The sequence below is a fragment of the Notamacropus eugenii genome, chromosome 3 (assembly GCF_028372415.1).
Source record: "Notamacropus eugenii isolate mMacEug1 chromosome 3, mMacEug1.pri_v2, whole genome shotgun sequence".
In the NCBI taxonomy this organism is placed as follows: domain Eukaryota; kingdom Metazoa; phylum Chordata; class Mammalia; order Diprotodontia; family Macropodidae; genus Notamacropus; species Notamacropus eugenii.
The window spans coordinates 348,121,607-348,135,042 of NC_092874.1; the positions used below are offsets into that span (position 1 = coordinate 348,121,607).

At 35.6% G+C, this 13,436-nt stretch overlaps 1 protein-coding gene across 1 annotated transcript in view; it reads right to left on the minus strand.

Moving 5' to 3' along the window:
* Positions 1-1,350: 1,350 nt before the first annotated feature.
* MEGF10 (multiple EGF like domains 10) overlaps positions 1,351-13,436 on the minus strand; it is a 161,846-nt gene continuing 149,760 nt past the window's right edge. Inside the window, exons 23-25 of the mRNA XM_072597212.1 lie at positions 11,316-11,360; positions 7,205-7,411; positions 1,351-5,608 (exon numbers count right to left, since the gene is read on the minus strand). Coding sequence (XP_072453313.1) covers positions 5,433-5,608; positions 7,205-7,411; positions 11,316-11,360 — 428 coding nt within the window. The 3' untranslated portion in view covers positions 1,351-5,432. The remainder of the gene's footprint in view (positions 5,609-7,204; positions 7,412-11,315; positions 11,361-13,436) is intronic.

Consider the following 13,436-nt stretch of genomic DNA (forward strand, 5'->3'; position numbering starts at 1 on the left):
CTTCATTGTTATAAGACTCTATAAAGCACAAAAGTCTACATTAAAAATATTTAAAGTTTATATTAGCATAAAAGTCTTCTAAGATCCTACTCCCATGTCTCATTGTGGTATAACATTCTAGTGCTACTGGGTTGCTACATTGAATTGGTTGGCCATAGGGTAATATTTTTAGTCCTACCATCTTTCAAAATACAATATACTGTCATGGTGGTGCTTGATTCTAACTCCTCTACCAGGGAAAGTTGAAGCTGGTGAATCTCTTGTGTTTGAGGGTCTTGAGCTGCAGTAGGGCTAAAACTCCTTTGGAGTTTACAATAAATTTGGCATTAATATGGTGAGGTCCCAGAGCAGAGGGCCACTAAGATGCTTAAGGAGAGTTGAACATACCCAGGTCAGAAAAACCTAAATGCGCTTCCAAACTCATTTATGTTAGGGGCAACCCATGAATGCCTTTCATGCTTCTAGCCCAGGTATGGAAAGTCTCCAAAAAACAGACAAAAAGACGGACTGCTAAGTTGTAGATGTTGGTGTCTATGTCATTGTAGGGAATATCTACCAATGAATTTATATATCCTTGAAATAAGTAGCAAAAAATGGACCAATCATGTAACAGTTTCTGTATTCTAAAACAGTTATCCCTTCCATATCACAGAGGTTAGGAGTATGTTGTCTCCTCAATTTGGAAAATCTGTGTAAAAATTTTTCACTCTCCCTTTATACAAGAGAAGTCTGAATTTTTTCTTTTTCTTTTAATGGGAGTTTACAGTACCTTGTTGTAAAATTTGGATTGACATTATATAATACTAGAGGCATATTTTATACATTTCTGAGTTTTTAAACTTCTGTGTTGTCTGCTAGTCTTTGCATGTCATTTATGACTCCCCCAAAACTCCCCCAAAATTCTCATTCAATTTCTTATGCCAACCCATGATATATCAAAACCAGGGTGGGGAATGTCATGGTGTGGAAGAGATACCTATACCATTCTTTTGGCAGTACTTCAATATTGTTTTGATATGTTACCTTAACACTTCTTTTGATTGCCAACTGTGCTAAGCACAGTGTTTTTCACATGGCAGATTTCCAAGAAGATTTTATCATTTAGGGATCATGTTTTAAAATTTTAGATAAATAATATTATAAGTAATATCAATAAATAACAATTGTTCAGAACTTACTTCACAACAGAAATATATACAGGAATCGAGACTAATTTCTGAATCTTTGATTAAACAATTACATCATTCTATAAGCACATTTAGTAATATAAATGGTAGTGATAGGTAATTCTAATAAACATTTGTCATCTTTGGAGGACAGATAAGTTTCTTTGCCACAATTGAGAAAATCTTGACATAATTTGTAAATTTTATTTTAAAAATATATATTACAATTTGGAAACATCAAAATGAAAACTGATCTAAAACACTAAAATATATAATTAGATCTTGTATTAAGACAACAGTGTTAATTGTATCCCCAAAGGGCAAAAGTTGCTGTACAATAATTAATAAGCATTAAAGTTATTTACAACATGTGATTATAGATACATTTCCATAACATAAAATATTGTGGACCAAATTCTTTTTTAATCTTTTGTTCAGGGTAATAAAGCTACATAACCCAAATTTATTAAAACTATGGCCTGAGAAGCAATTTCTAATGACATCAGACTTTAAATGAGGGTGTTTCCTTATAACCATAATTTCAATTTAACATTACTACAGTGCTATCTGATCCATTTTGATATATCCATCATCTTTAGCGCCCTAAGGGAAAGTCTACATTGCTCTAATATTGCTATTATTTGATTGTATGGCTCCGACTATGTGAAAACTAGAAGGCTAAATTTCTAGCCATCTCTATCCCATGCTTCCAGTACTGCAGTCATTATTCTCACCCCTCATCCCACCAGAATCTTGGATTCTGCCCCTAGGGTGTGAGGCTCTTAAAGATGAATTGTTGCTTCACCTTTTCTGGAACCAGGCTTGCATCTCACTTTTGGGTCATCTTTACATCATGCCTCCTTTTCCCCTTAATTATCCCTTTCTGTATCTTGATCTAACTTTTAATTAGAATATAATAGTCTTGTATTTATATTCCCAGCTCTTACCACAATGCCTGGCATGAAGTAAGTGCTTAATAAATGCTCACTGAAATGATCTATCTACCTACCCATCGCAAAATTATTATCTTTCTATATAAATCTTTCAGTTTTCTATCCCCTTAATGCATTTGGTTAGTGTCAGAACTATGAGTCCTATGATAAAATTAAGAAGTTTTGTTTTCCTTAGACTACTTGGAGGAAAATTAATTTGAAAGTTTGTCAAAATGATGATGCTAAACAGTGGTAAATAATCTGTTAACTTTATTAATATGAGTAAATTATGGGATGTGTAGTTGATTTTCCTCAAAATTAGCTGAGCATATAGATATACTTTTTGTCTCACTGAAATGGTATAAGCATTTATTTCTTATTTAAGCCCATTTTAATATATATAAATGCATAGGAATAATTTGTTTTTTGTTTACATGTCAATCTGTTTATGTGTAGGCAAAGATTACTAGTTTGGTTGACCTTAATGATTGATGAGGCAATGTCTTATGGTAGGTCTTACCAAGCATTTTGAACATCTTATGTCTCTGATATGAAACAAATAGAAATGGATCTCCATGGGCCAGGTATTGACTTAGAAAACTACAAATTAACATTATCTGTACTTGGTTGTTTTTTTAATTTTGTTAAACATCTGCCAATTACATTTTGATCTGGACCCACCTGGGAGAGCTTCAGGCCTCATGGAGCCCAAGTTTAACACCTCTGGCTTAAGTTGCTACAGGATAGCAAGACTTTTTTAATGTCAGAAATAACCAGGGGCTCACACATTATGAAAAATACCTTTACATTATATGATACTATTTTGGTGACATCATTACTAAGTTAAATTCAACATGACTGAAGAAAACCTTCAGAGAGTTATATTTTCAGATCTGAAACTTGTTTTACCTCAGTTTCACTGTCATTTGAATAACCAGGCATTCTCTTTCTTAATACATACATATAAGTATGTAAAAGTGACCAGAAAATTTTATGTCCCCCTAGGAGACAGAGTGGCTGTGAAACATCCATGAAATTGTTTGATTAATTCTGATGCGATGTCTTGAAAATATCTTATATTTTTTCAAGTGTATGAACAATTATTCAGTGAAACAGTCATCCTAAGCAATATATTCATTATAGAATTTTACAGGTCAACAGTAGCTCTTATATCCACATCTGTTTTCCAGACTTGATACTAATGTCTTTAAGTATACACTTCTCATTTCCAGCTGTGATGAAACAAAGAAACAGTTTCCAGATCTATTTCCAGGGAATGAGAAATCATTTTGAGTTCCTAATGGAGTTTTGAAGAATTTTTTAAAATTATCTTTTTTTACAGAATCAGTCTTCTGGCCTCATGTATGGCTCCTGACATTTCACACAAACAGACTTGATTGTCCTTTTGAGATTCTACTGGTTAACCATTCTGGAAAAAATCATTGGCTTCCAAATTATGTATAAGTCAGATTCCTACAATGTCAGAATCCTGCAAGAAATCCGTTGATTCTTTGGAGAGAGTACAGATAGAGGTTAGGCTCAGGCAACTCATCCTAATTTAAAAAATTTTTCTATTCTATCAGCCCTAGGCCCAAATTTCCCTAGGGTTCTGGAATACGAATTTTAAGCTATAGGAGGGACCAGGAGGGAAAGAATGTTTTCCTAAATCCTTACAGTGTCCAATGCAATGATCACCCATAGTAGGTACTCAATAAATATGTTGACTGATTAATGATTGAACCATTATGTAGATTCCACATCTTATGAACTTTGGAAACCTTTCAATTATGACACATTGTTTTATCTCAGGGAGTTCTTTCCTCATTAACACACCAGTGATGGATAAGAAAATCAAACAGGACATGGTTTTCTTGTCTAATATTCTACATCCTAAAAAGCATTATCAAGGAGGGTTGGAAAATGTTACCAGCAAGTTGGACATTGCTATTATGTCACTAATATAATAGCATAGCCCTCTGATATAAGTAAAATTTTTTTCTCATTTTAATCATAGGATTCTCCCGGGGTGGGGGAGGCTATAATAGAAAATCAGGTGACAGATTTGTAGGTCTTTCTAAACTACCTCTGCTTAGCATAAAGCTACTATTCAATGCCAACTGACATCCCTCTCCCTCTGAGAGAAATGTTTCCAGACTAAACAAAAAGTGAGTACCAAAAACACAAGAAAGGTAACATATGGTATTTTTTCAGTAACAATTCAGTCAACGTACAACATAGTTTAAAATACACAATTAAAAATTTTTGTGGAAAAAACTGGTTACATATCAAGTTATTAGCCATGCAAAAGACCAGCTTAAGCACAGTTATCCTATATCAACTATCAATAACTTTTTTCTGACACATATGAACAGAGATCTTGCAGTCATTTCTAAGGAAAAGAATCCAAACTCTTTATAATTATTCTACATCACTAATGTTGCAAAACTCAAACTTTTTCTTATGAGTTTACAGCATTCATCACATCCTGCTTCATTTCATGCACACATTCAATCCATTTTGTCAAAAAATAAAATGATTCATTTACATATTTATGAAATAATTGCTGCTATGTTAATGAATTTCTATTAGTGGAGCTTTATATAAGGTTTGTGACTAGAAGAGAATGTCGTAATACTAAAATGTCCTTAGATTCAAACATCTAAATATAAAACACCACTTCTGGTGCATCTGTAAGGCTGTTCTTTATAATCTTTGCTATTCAAAACCATTCTTGATTGTGTATTCTGCAACCTAGTCTAGTTTCATACATTTGTTCACTTTGCATTTGCATCTTGTAATAATTTGTAGACGGTCAGATTCATGTTATCATGTGCTTTTCCTGGAATAATATAATCTTTCAATATGTGAGACCACTCCATAGAAATTTGGCAGCACAGCTAGATTCAGCAGGTCTGTTTTTTCTCTGGGTGTTCAGCGATTCAAATTACCTTTTCAAACTGTTATTTGACAGACTGCATAATTCCTGTGTATAGCTCTACAGTGGGAAGGAGGAAGCTGAAGACAGTGTTTTCTGTGCTCATTGCAATTTCTGCGTGAAGTTCACCTGCAAATGAGTAGTGCTTTTAGATTGTGTGTTATGATGTCAATGTACTTCTTGGGTAGCTAAGATAATAGTCACGGGTGAGAACGCTAGCATCTCTTCAGTCTGTCTGTCGCCTACTAAGCACCTTCAACAAATATAAAATTGTAAGATTCTCTGTTAATATTTAGCATTTGTCTACCACATTGATTAGCATCCGAATAAGGTGACAAATTATAAGGATGAGAATTAAAGTAGAGTTCTTAAAAATGTTCTACCATACTCAATAAAATATCATTCGCTGCTGCTGCTGCTACTAGTGACTTCTTTCTTGGGAGATGATGAAGCGTCTCGAGCTGGTAGTAAATCATAATGACATGGAATGTGACTGTTCTTTGGAAGGTCATATGGGTCTTGGCTGAGAGGTCCATTATTGCTTAATACTTCTTGTACAATAATCATTGTGGGTTCTGTGACAACCAAAAACAGACATTTATTTAAAAAAAATGGCAGGTAAATAAAAAAGAATAAAGCATTTCCTGCAAATGTGAAGGAAGGCTTTTTAATAAAAATACAGAGAAGTATAATTTTGAATGCTAAATAATTCTGATTTAATCTAACTATTTTGTCATTGTTGAGATGAAGTGTTCATTGATTATCATAATTAACATTGCTGTGCAAGAGGATGATGACATTGCTGGATCACAGATGTCAAGTGATTCACAACAAAATTAATGGCACATTAAATTGCTGTTTGAATCATAAGATTATAGATTTAGAGATGGAAGAGAGCTTAGAGATTATTCCAGGGCATCTTAAACTTTTTCCACTTGTGACCCCTTTTTGTGTTTTGGCAGGGCATGCACAGTGCAAAATGCCATGCTTTATATTCAGAATCAAGGCTGCAGTGAAATTGCATGATGCAACAGGAGCAAGCGTTGCTAGAAACATGTCAGATTTGTTACATGTTTGATTTTGAATTAATTTTTGGTCGTTGCAGGTTCAGAAACCTTTTATTGTTGCCAAATTTTTGGGGATCCTGTATAAGGTTTCTGCCCAAAGTTTAAGAAGCACTGACGACCAATCCCTTCCATTTAATAGAGAAGAAGTACTGAGGCTGAGAGAGGTGAAATTAACGTAAGTGACAAAACTGTAATTTAAAGCCAGGACTTCCAGCTTTTTCTGCACTGCATCAGGCTGCCCTGCCCCTCCACCCCAACCTTTCTAGTATACAGATATTCCAAAAATGACTCTTCTGGGAACAAAACCTCTTGTAAAAAAAGTGAAGCTGTGATTAAAAAACAAAACACAACTCTCTAGTATCATGTTGTCTCAAAGACAATGTTCCAAATAAGCTGCATGTATACAACACTTCACAGATAAAACTAGAGATACAAGTGTACAAATCATACAAATGTACACAAGACAGTTTATATGTACTCTGCATGGCTGAATATACTGACAAAACTGCTGTGTTAACAGAATGCATCATTTCTTTCTCTCCTCTCTAGTCATTTCCCATCTCAAGTATTTCGAGCACTTCTGTTTCCTTTTTCTCCCTATCCAAACCAGAGGTGTTTCTAGTTATTTACAGTAGCTTGAGCCAATATAATAAAAATGACAGTACCTCCTTAAATTAATTTGCTTCATCAGTCCTGTATCAAACTCCCCAAAGAATATTTTATAGAGCTAGAAAAAAATAATAATGTTTATACAGAGGAATAAAAGGTCAGGAATCTTAAGGGCAATCATGAAAAAAAGTGAGAAGGAAGGGGAGTCCATCAGTACGAGATTGCAAACTGTATAACAAAGCACTAATCATTAAAATAATTGATGCTGGTTTAAAAAAAAAAGCAGTCTATTAGTGGGATAGATGGGATGGCTATCAATGATTTGAGAATTGAGAAAATGTCATTTTTTTCTTTAAAGGCATTGTACACCAATTGACTGACTATACTGCGTATGGATTAGGGAAGAAGAAATATTTTTAATATTTATTCATTAAGTGCTCTAGTTTATTTCCAAAATAACACAAATTTAATTTAATATTCATTAGATTCTCTTACCAACTTCATAGACATTCTTATTAGCTGAAGCTGAGGTACTTATCTCAGCATATGGAGAATCTCTGTGTACTGGTGACTTCATTTCCACATAGCCACTCTCTGAGTTTTGGGGTATGAGTACTGGTGGATCTTTAATAGTGGCATAGGGATTTTCAGAACTGTTTAGTGAACAGCTGCTTGAATTATATTCAGAATTCTTTACTAAATCTGTGGAAGAAAAAAAAGTTAACCCTTCAGGAGTATGTACATGTGATTGCTGAATTGTCTATAAGCAAGAAAGCTTTAAAGTGAACTATATCCATTGGAGTTCCTGAATAATTGTTTCATCCCCTACTGATACCACAAATTTCAAGAAAGAATGAACATCAATGAGTCAGATGACCAAAAGATTGTTCATCAATCAAAGGTATTTTTAAGTTGAGGCTGACTAATATCTATACCTCCCCTCTTTATTCTCCAACCACTATAGTATAAGCAAACTCATGGGTAAGGTATTGTTTTATTTTGATCTTTAGGGCCTAGCACAAAGTAGGTGCTTAATAAATGTTTGTTGAATTGAATTTTTTCCCATCTAACTTCAGTTTACTATTATCTTTATGATAAAATAAATCTTCTATTTGGTATTTAAAGTCCTTTATAATCTGGCTCCAACTTATCTTTCCACATCTGTTTTATATTATGCCTTTTCACAGACTCTACATCCTAGCAAAATAGGTTGACTTGATCTTCCTATTACATCACATTCCATCTCCCACCTCCATGCCTTTTCACAGGCTATTTCCAGTCAGTCAGTAAGCATTTATTAAGCATCTACTTTGCCAGGTACTAGGGGATACTAAGAAAATGCTCTCAATGAGCACACAGTATAATGAGGGAGACAACTTGCAAACAACCATTTATAAATGATACATATGGGATAAGTTGGATAAATTCTCTATACTGGAAGACTTTCCTCTTCACCTCTCCAAATTAGTTTGCATTTATTGTACATACCCTACACATATATATGTATATATATGTATATCCATATACTATAAAGACCTTTATGTGTATAAGGCATACATATATACTATTATAATCCATTTACTATATGTAGTACCCTCTCTGGGCTCACTCCACCAACCACTATTCCAACTGTTAGGCTGGATTAAACAGGGTGCTTGGCTACTACTCTGGTCCCTCACTAGGCTAGACAGATGAGTCAACATCTGGGCTCTTCTCAGGATGCAGTCTCTATGGCCCTCTCTGGCTTAGTTTATTGTTGGACAATTATAGGCTTTTTCTATTTTCCACCACTGGCTACACTGGGTAAAAAATACTTCACTATCTTTAGCTGGAGTATTAAAATACGCTTTTCAGCTAAGGTGCCAGAGTGCCCTTTCATTTAGGGCAATGAACATTAGTTTAGGATCCTTAGAGACTTTTCTCTGACTTCCTCAGTCACCTTCAGGGAAAAGGTTTGAGAAGTCTAATCCTTTCTTGTTCCAACTATCCTTCTATACTCCAAAGCTCCTTCCCACCCACCACCCACCTCCATAAGGCAAGGACTATTAGGTTCCAGTTCTATCAGTTCTATGTTCACCCCCTCCCACCCGCCCCCCCCCCCAATACCTTTTGAAATCTTAGGAAGACAAATGGTGAGAAACTAAGTTACAGTTTCTGCTTTATGGACAAGTTCAAAGTCTCACTGGCCCTCCCTGTACACAAACCTTTCATCTTCAGGTCATCCCCTTTACACTTCCTTGTTTCTGTCTTTAAGCCACCAGAGTATTTCAAGGTACCCCCCCCCCCCCATATACTTTACTTATCTCGTATTTGTTGTTCCCTCCCCCAGATAGAAGACTTTGATGTAACTATTTAGTGTATGTCTTAGTATCCCCCGTCCTGCACAAGGTACTTAATAAATGCTTTTTAAATTTAATTGACTATCATAAAGCTAGAATATTTTTCCTTTGGATCTTCCACTAAGTTTTCATATTTGCAAATCTTTGCATCTGAATTCATAATCTATATGTAAAAATCATAAAATCATAAATATTTAACAATGACAAGACCTTAGATGTCATTAGTACAGCCTCTCCATTTTACAGAGAAGGAAATATCCCCAGAGAGAAGTGATTGTCCCAAAGTCATATTCCTTAGTTAGTGACAGTAGAAGCTAGGATCCAGGTCTCCAGTTTCCTAGTTTCATGTTCTTTCCATTATACTATACTGCCTCATAATGCTGTTTCCTGTCTACTCAGGAAGGATAGCTGCAATATGTATATATAATAATATTTTTCAATTCTAGTCCAAAATAGGGATAATGAGAATAATAGTTCTTGATAGTATTTTCTCATCATCATTTCCTTATGGGTATCATGGTATAATAGATAGAAAGACTTTGAGCCAGGAAGACCTCTTTATTTCCCTCAGGGTTATATTCCTTTGGACTTCTCCATAATGCCCCCAGGAACCTCATTCTCCTGCAAGATCAAATCAGCCTTGGGACTCATACCTCATCAGTATTTTCTGCCCCTCTGATTAACTGGGCAGAGTGATGAGATCCTCCCCAAACCTCCATTTATGGAGGGGTTCAGGCCAGCTGTACTTTCATTTCCCACCAGGTTGCTCTCTTAAGGTCTTTTCCAACATATTCTCTCAACTCTCTTTTGTGTGTTATCTTCCCTCACTGGACCGGAGATTTCTTGAAGGCAACTTTCTTTTTCCTGTTTGCATTTCCAGGACTCAGCACAGTGTCTTTCATTTAGGAGGTGCTTAATACATTTTTAATGACGGAGTGGATCAATTCCCACAGCTGAAACAGATTACCTACATGACCAAAGGCAAGTCACTTAAGTTCTCAGTGCCCAAGCAAATTTCCAAGATAATAAATTGTACTTGAGTTGCCAATCTGCTTTCATGAAGAAATTTCCATATCGTAGTTCTCTACATGGACAAAATCATAGGGGCTGACCACAGATAAACAAAAATTCATTTATAATAAATTCCCTTAAATTTTTATGAATATTTATCAAATACCCTCAAAGACACAAAGTTACTTAAAATAACTACTGAGGGCAATAGGAACATGATAAGGATTTCGCTGTTGCCAAGTTAGGATTTTGCTATTGCTAAAAGGAAATATATTGCCATTACCAAATCTCATTACTGTGAATTTAAATTCTTTGTCCTTTCCTCCCTATTCACCTCTACCTCAGGGTACAAGTCTCAATCTGGGCTGCTAACTGCTCTAGTGGATAGAGCATTGATCCTACAGTCAGAAGATCTGAGTTAAAATCTGGACTCAGATATTTACTAGTTATGTGACCCTGGGTGTTGGGGGGCAAGTCATTTAATCTGTTTATCTCAATATCCTCATCTATAAATGGGGATAACAGTCTCCTAGGGTTTTTAGGATCAAATGTGATAATAATTCTGAAGTTCTTGGTACTGCCCGACTAGTACTAGTAAGTGCTAAATAAATGTTAGCTATTATTATGTGGCCATATCATTTGCTTACTTTTGCTCTCTATCACTAATTTTCTCTCCTTTATTATGTTTCCTTATCATGCTATAATTTTGCTGTGAAATTATAATCGATAATGCTACTCTAATCTATCATCTTTCTGGGGTCTTCCAGTTATCTAATGTCCAGCCCTCCGAATAATAACATGTTTACTTGAATTCATTCCCTCTGTATTGGTCAATATTACTTTTCTTCTGTTCTTTTAATACTTCCTACACTCCTACTTCTCCAAATAACCTCTTAGTATATTTATTTTCTCATCTGTAAATAAGGGGGAGGACTAGATAATTTTTGAGATTCTTTCTATTGCTAATATTCTAAGATTTTATGATTCAATCCTGTCAGCTTAGAGCAAATTTCCATTGGCTATTCAACAAGTTACCTCAACCCATAAATAAAATCTCCACTCTACTTCCATGAAAGACATGAAACCGGGCAGGAGGGGCGGAGCCAAGACAGCTCTCCCCTCATAACCCATAAAATACCTGTAAAAAATGACTCTAAACAAATTCTAGAGCAGCATAAGCCACGAAATGACAGAGTGAAAGAGATTTCCAGTCCAAGAAAGACATGAAAAAAATATTTCTTGAAATATAAACTTACCTTTTAAGGATTTCCTCATGTATTCTCTATCAAGTCCAAAAGCACCTGTAATTCAGAAGGGTGAGAAAGAGTGAGAATAAGCAGAATCCATGCTGGAGTTCGATCTACTGAATCTAACAGTTTGGGTCAGTGGGTCAATGAGAAGCCTGAGATATACACTAGGAATTTAATGGATGTGGCGGAGTTTCTCACCTCACTTCCTTGAGAGCCTAAAGAGAAACTCACATACTCTAAGTTCTGCAAAATGAGGGGTGAAAAGAAAAGAATTTATTCCTACACTAAGACTGCTCCAGCTAGGAGTAACCTCAGTGTTTTAGAGTATATTGGGGTGTGGAACCTGTGGCACTGAGGCCACATGTGGCCTGGAGGGGATTTATTCTGTGAAGTGTGGATTCAGTCAAAGGGCCACCCCTGAGGACCTAGAGGGTCACATGTGGCCTTGAGGCTGCAGGTTCCCTACCCCTGGTATAGATTTCAGTTATTTTGACCTTTTTCATTCACTTACTGGCAACAGAGCAGAAGTCCTAGTATTTGTAATGCAACTGCAGTTACCAAGTGACCTTTTAGCATATCTTTCACTCAATGAGAAGTATTTGAATACCAATCCCAGGTACCCCAAATAAATAGTTAAATAGCTTAATTGTGTTGTCTTTTTCAAAGTAAGGTTTAATATGCCATTAAAAACTAAAGCTTTAATATATTTTATCCATCAACATGTATATTTTTAACATTTCCCCTTTGAAGGTATATTTTAACCTCATATCTTAGTATCTTATGAAGATGAATCAAGAAGTCTGACACTGGGAAAAAAAAATGACTGAACAGCAAGAACACTGTGAAGGGCAGCCAGGTGGTGCAGCATATGTGTTCGTCCTTCCTTGCCAAAGAAGACCATGCCATCAGAGAAATGATGACATGACTTGCACTTGACTTTGTTTTGAGTGAGGGAGGGCTGTGCAGGTCACCAGCCTCACTTCTCCTCCAGAGCCACCTGAATCCAGTGAGCAGATATTCATCAGGATGACTGGAGATGACCCAGGAGGAGGCAATTGGGGTTAAGTGACTTGCCCAAGGTCACACAACTAGTGAGTGTCAAATGTCTGAGGTGAGATTTGAACTCAGGTCCTCCTGACTCAGTGCAGTGAGTAGAGCATTGGGCTTGGAATCAAGGAGATTCATCTTCCTGATTTAAAATCTGACCTCAGAACTTACTAGCTGTGTGACCCTGGGCAAGTCACTTAACCCTGTTTGCCTCTATTGCTCATCTATAAAATGAACTGGAGAAGGAAATGGTAAACCACTCCAGTATCTTGACCAAGAAAAACCCCAAATGGGGTCACGAGAGTCAGACATGACTGAAATGATCAAACAACAGCCACATAAAACTAAATACAAACAGTACAGAATATAAATAATAAATACATATTTTCTCCACACTATTCTGTGAATAAATAATTTTCCTCAATTAATCAAACCTAACACAATCCACATTTTCAAACTGCTCAATTTTAAAGCTTGTTATACTTTTCCACATGATATCACAATCTTTGAAATCAAGTTTGGAAAACATGAAAAATTTCAAAACTAATTCTGAGGAAGAAATAAGAAGTTGTCTAAGTTTTGACAGACCTGGAAGGCTTCCTCTTCTCCTCTTTCCTCAGTGAGGTCTAAAACTTCTCATACAATACTATCCTAGGTGAAATCTTGGCTTTTTTTCTTGTGGTCCATGCTGGAAATTCTGATAGCTCGCAAAAAGGAGACCCTTGTACCATCCCTATTCAGTTGAAAAATCACTAGTTCTGTGTTCCAGCTGTTTGGAAATCAAATTTGATTTAACATTTTAAAATGTTTCTACTTTCAGGAGGATCCTTATGTATTTCTCATTGTTCTTTTTAATTGAACTTCAAGTCTAATCTATATTAGTGCAAATTACCACTAATTCCTTTTTGGTTCTTTCTCTCTGTCTGTCTGTCTCTCTGTTTGTCTCTCTCTGATTAATCCAGACTTTTTAAAAGAATTTTTTTTAGTATTTCACTTTTGTTTTTATTTTAATTATTCATTTCTTAATTTCTGACCTTCCCACTCCCAAATCATGGTCCAAATTGTCTTCAGAGTGTATTT